Consider the following 5,394-nt stretch of genomic DNA (forward strand, 5'->3'; position numbering starts at 1 on the left):
TTCCCAACTTCTTCAAGTAAATCTTGAATTCTACTCTCTTTATGAACTACTTCAGAAAACAATTTGTCTTTTTCTGATGTTATTTTATAGAGCTCTTCAGATTTGTCATTTATCTACGGAAAAGAAATAAAATTTAGCTATGTTAGCAATATAAGATCCACTACAGCAGTTATCAGGAAAAGAAAAGCTTTATCTGCAAAAAAGAAAAAAGACATTGAAATTAAGCACAGATTTGACTGAGGAAAGGTAATATTTTTATTGTCACATCTTTATAACAATATATTATCCTGCTTAACTTTACCATCAAAGTTTTGTTTGGGTTCTAGTAAGGATTGAGTGGAGAAGAAACACTTAATTAGGATGTCTTTATTTCCTTATCTATCATTCTAAAGTGTTTTCTAACTTTATGGTGTTTCAGGCATCTTATGGTTTTTCTTAGAATTTGACTTATATTTTCTTTCTAAAGGCTTTGAATGCAGCTCAGATTTCCAAAAACTTAATCCATGAATAATTTAAATTTTAAATAACTTAAATTTAAACTATTATTTAAGTAATTAATTTAAACCAACAATATCCAGCTTATAAATAGTTTAATCATTGTGAAAGATAAAGGAGAAGGAAGTGGGAAAAAGAGAGGAGAGCCAAAGTTGAGACAAAGGAGAGGGAGCGAGACAGTAGAGCTCTTGTAACCACAGGCTCCGGGTAGGAGGCAGGTCTGTGTAACTCAGCTTTTAGATCCATAACTATGTGTTGGGCTAAAAAACAGCATGTACTTTAAAGAGTTTTTAGGATGACTAAATAACGTTGCTAAAGTTGTTTAGCATGATGCTCACCATGTAGTAAGTACTCAAATTCTTGTCCTTTTTATTTCTTTCAGAAAGGCAGAAAAAGAAAAGGCTGGCAGAAGGTTTCCGGAATTGCTCACTAGGCTGCAATATTTACGTCAACCTCTAAAACTTCATCAATGCCACCCTCTTTACCTCCTTACTCTCCTTTATTCAACATAGTGATATGACCACAGCAACAGCACCAAAAAAGATAAAGACTAAGGGTGGGCCATCAATCTCTGTTGAAAAGCACTACATCTGAGGACTATAGAAATGGCCCCTACATGGATCTCATTACTAAGTATACTGTTACATATTCTTTGAAAATGTTCCTAACAAGCAGGGTCAAATGTTTACAGTCTCTTCACTGTTACTTTAAAACAAACTATGGCAAAATATTTAAGGCAATATTGCAAGGGTTTTTATTTCAAAGTAAGAGTTATTTGCTTAAAAACATATTTACCTCTTTCCTTAGCATTTCTACTTCTGAGGGTAAAGATTTCAACTCTGAGAGCAAATTAACTTCTTTATGCAAAGCTTCATTTTCTTCAACTTCTTTATTCAGTTCTTTCTGGAGATCAGTAATCTTTCTTCCTGATTCCCAATTACAGAGCAAATCTAGGATATTTTTGGTAAATTAAACAGTTTGCAGTTATTGGGACAATTTAAATTACATACAAACTTAGATTACTTAATCAGATTATATAAAATTTATTAAAGAAAGAACCAGTGTTGGTCAACAGGTAATCCAATTGTTAAAAGTTCTTGAATCGCCTTTTTCAAGATCAGGTCCAATTCATTTGAAAAATAATTCTTAAACCTTTATAATTTGAAGTCCATGGAAACACTTATCAATACTGACACCAAATGATATTGAAATTTAATATTAGGCTACTTACAAACATCAGAGAACAATGGACTTTTAATCATTGGAATGGAGGTGCAAAATCCTTTAGGCAGTTGGAGGCAAAGAAGAAAATGCAAGTTGATCTGGAGAAAGAATTACAATCTTCTTTTAATGAAATAGCAAAACTCACCTGCCTTATAGATGGAAAAGTTCCAAAAGGTATTTTATAATTTCAGACTTACCTCTTTGCAAATCCAACTGCCTATGATATAACTGAATATCATTTTCCATTTGCTTGCATGCACTTGCAAGTTCTTTCTATGAGAGAAACAATACAAATTCACAAAAATGTAGTGATCATTACAACTGCTTTATTATAAATGTAACAAAAATCACTTACCATTTTCTCTTTCAGCTCCAGATTTTCACTCCTGAGACAGGCTGCTTCTCTCTTGGCATCGAGGGCTACAGCCTCAGCATCGAACAGAGTCTGTTTCATCTGTTTGAGGTCTTGAATGTTTTCCTATACACACAACAAAAAGGATTTCCTGAAAGCTAACTTTCTTAGAGTTGGAAAAGACTTTAGAGAACACACACACAGATGTCATTCCTAACAAATCAAAAATGGTGAAAATATGTTAATCACCAAATTTTTTTTAGGATAGATGAAAAGAAATGACATTTTCGAAAATAAAAATATTTTTAAAAATTCTGGTTATCTTTTTCCAAATTATAAAAGCACTATATAGAAGTACTGTAATTTAAGAAATCTGTTATTGTTTAAAAAATATTAACACAATTGTTGCTCAGCTAGCCTGTTAAAGTTTCCTACGTATTTTTCAATTATTCTCTCCAAAACATGACAGGTGAGCAATTAATAGTTAAAATTAAGAATATTAAATCACAAACTGAAAAAAAAAAAGACAAACAATCCAAAAGAAAAAGAGAGAAAAGATACGAACAGGCAACTCACAGAAGAGAAAATATAACTGATAAATACATAAAAAGATCCACTGTGTCATTTTTAAAGAGAAGTAGCATTTTAACATGACTTTAGCTGACATGAATTCAACCATATGTCCTTGGGAAAACATTAATGCATGAATGAATGAATGAATGAATAAAGAGAAAGAAATAAAGAACAACTTTTAAAAAGTGGGCAATTCTGCTTGCCACTCTGTCAGTAGACACTCGAAGATTATATGAAAGTACCTTTCTTTCCAGGGCCTCCAAACAGTAACAACACTTTTAAAAAGAATCATTTGTGATTAATAGAAGGTAACAAAAAGTACTCTGACAAGTTCAAATGAAAACAAAAGAACAACAGAAACTAAGATTAAAAAAATTCTAGCTAGTGGACAGCCCCGTGGCCAAGTGGTTAAGTTCACGAGCTCCACTTCAGTGGCCCGGGGTTTTGCTGGTTCGGACCCTGGGTGCGGACATGGCATCACTCATCAGGCCATGCTGAGGCAGCATCACACATGCCACAGACAGAAGGACCCACAACTAGAACATACAACTATGTACTGGGGGGCTTTGGGGAGAAGAAGAAGAAAAAAAAATGATGACGACGATTGGCAACAGATGTGAGCTCAAGTGCCAATCTTTATAAAAAGAAAAAAATTCTAGCTAGAAACTGTTGCCTTTTAAAAAAGGGTGTTAAAAACTAGAATCAAACAGATACTTTCTTGAAGTAATCAGGTGGATTGAAAGCAAATAAAAAAATTTAACAATTTCACCATGAGATTCAAATGTTACTTAATGCCAAGATCTGATATCTTGGCTGAGATCAACTACATACTTCTTCATGCATTTGTATAAAACAATTGAAAAAAATTAAAATGTTTTTTGAATTACTGGTTTTTAATGGAAGCTCACTCCTAACTTACTTACATTCACTCAAAGAATGATGTCCTCAACTCTCTGAGCGATTCTTTATCTGTAGAATGGCAATGATACCAACAGTCCCTTTCCCATAGGGTTACTGATAGGATTAAATAAAATACTAAATGTAAAACAACTACAACAACGCTCGGCACACAGTAGGCTCAACGTAAGCATTTGCTATGATGATGGTGATGGTACACTATAAATGCCAACATGATTACACAACAAAATAAACCTGATTTTTACCGATGAGTATGACAAGTCCATGTTCACATTTTCTGATTTTTGAGTGTCTATGTATTTCTGTAGCTTTTTAATCTGGTCTTCCTTTTCTCTAAGCAGCTCTACTTTTGAACTTAGTTCATTCTAAAAGAATCAAAGGAGAGTGAAACACAATTTAATTGGATCTAAATTCTAAGGGATTAAAAAGAATTTACATTTAATAGTTTAGACAGTAAAATTTAAAAGGTGATACTTAAAAAATATAATTCCTTCTCTTTTCTGAAATCATGTTCAATTACATATGATGTATATTTTATAGCTCTAGTCCCTTATCAACAGAAATATCAACATAAAAGCTCACCTCAAGATCTTGATTATACACTTCTGCATGCTTAACTAAATTCTTTAAGTTGGAAATTTCATGAATTAGTTGCATCTGTAAGAGCATGTGAACAGGCAACAGAGCAAACCAATAGTTAAACAGAGCAAAAAAAAAAAAAAAGACAGCATTCATTCACTGCTTCAGAATCACCTAACACAGTAAGAAGGGCTGAGAGATAACTGTTCAAGCTACTGCAGCAGAGCACCTCATTATTTAAAAATACAAAAACTCTCCCAAAAGACCAAACCCAACTAACCAAACGAAAAATCCCAAAACCCCACAAAACAAAGAAGAAAACCTCAGCATAACCCAAATAACAGTTACATCATCTGTTAATAAAGTTACAATAACATCAAAAGTACATTAGTAGGCATCACTTGGAGGAGATGAACTGTAATCAAACTTTTAAAAAACATTCTCTGAATAGATTTTTGTTTTGGGTAAGTTAAATGCATAAATGCATTTACCCCGTAAGATTTTTTCTTCCCATGAATTAGCCATTTAGCTTTACACTGGCGTGCTTGTTAATGCGTTGTGATCTGGAATGCAGGTTTGGATTAGGCTGGTTCCATGTGGTGCTCACCAAAGCTACAGAGGTATGCACAGCATTACCAACTATCTACCCTGTTGGTTTATTCCACAGGGAATATTGGAAAGATGATGTTATCGCTTTACATTGTCCAACTGTCTAAAAGTATAAAGAATACTTAAAGATATAAGTATTTCTATTAAAGTTTCCTTTCTATCAAAATAGCTATAGCATTAACTATCTCAGTACCATAAACTTTTGTGTTCAAAACAACTACAATTTCCTAAGATAAACATATTTTTCCTTAGAATTATTTAATCTTAATAATCAGATGAGTCCTTAAAGAGTAAAAGCAAATTCTAGTAGAATGCAAGCGACTGGCTGTTTCCATCCTAAACTAGTTTCAGATTTCAGACTAGTGTTGACGTTCTTATTTTAGGGCAGTATCATCCAACAGAAATATAATGTGAGCCAAATTTGTAATTTAAAATTTACTAGTAGCCACATTAAAAAATAAAACAGGTAGAATTAATTTTAATAATACATTTTATTTAACCTAATATATCCAAAATATTGTCATTTCTTCATGTAATCAATATAAAAAAATGAAATATTTTACATTCTTTTTTCATACTGAAGTCAATTCAGACTGGCCCCAATTCAAGTGCCCAGCTGCCACATGTGGTGAGTGGCTGCCCAA

The 5,394-nt window shown here is 32.8% G+C and overlaps 1 protein-coding gene across 1 annotated transcript; it reads right to left on the reverse strand.

Annotated features, from left to right (window-relative positions):
- Positions 1–1,779: 1,779 nt before the first annotated feature.
- On the reverse strand, positions 1,780–4,231 carry LOC124233679 (centromere-associated protein E-like). Its single transcript, XM_046650803.1, has 5 exons — positions 4,145–4,231; positions 3,808–3,927; positions 2,075–2,197; positions 1,917–1,992; positions 1,780–1,817 (listed from the first exon to the last, which is right to left on the reverse strand). Exons 1-5 carry the CDS (start codon positions 4,229–4,231, stop codon positions 1,780–1,782), a joined length of 444 nt encoding a protein of 147 aa, XP_046506759.1.
- Between the last annotated feature and the right edge of the window lie 1,163 nt (positions 4,232–5,394).

Source organism: Equus quagga, unplaced genomic scaffold (genome assembly GCF_021613505.1).
Source record: "Equus quagga isolate Etosha38 unplaced genomic scaffold, UCLA_HA_Equagga_1.0 209025_RagTag, whole genome shotgun sequence".
NCBI lineage: Eukaryota > Metazoa > Chordata > Mammalia > Perissodactyla > Equidae > Equus > Equus quagga.

Coding starts and splice junctions, on each gene's coding strand:
- LOC124233679 (XM_046650803.1), bottom strand. CDS start 4,231: ATGCTCTTACAGATGCAACTAATTCATGAAATTTCCAACTTAAAGAAT. Junction 3,928..4,144: donor TGTATAATCAAGATCTTGAG/GTGAGCTTTTAT, acceptor TGATTCTTTTAG/AATGAACTAAGTTCAAAAGT. Junction 1,818..1,916: donor GCAGTTGGATTTGCAAAGAG/GTAAGTCTGAAA, acceptor TTCTTTCTCCAG/ATCAACTTGCATTTTCTTCT.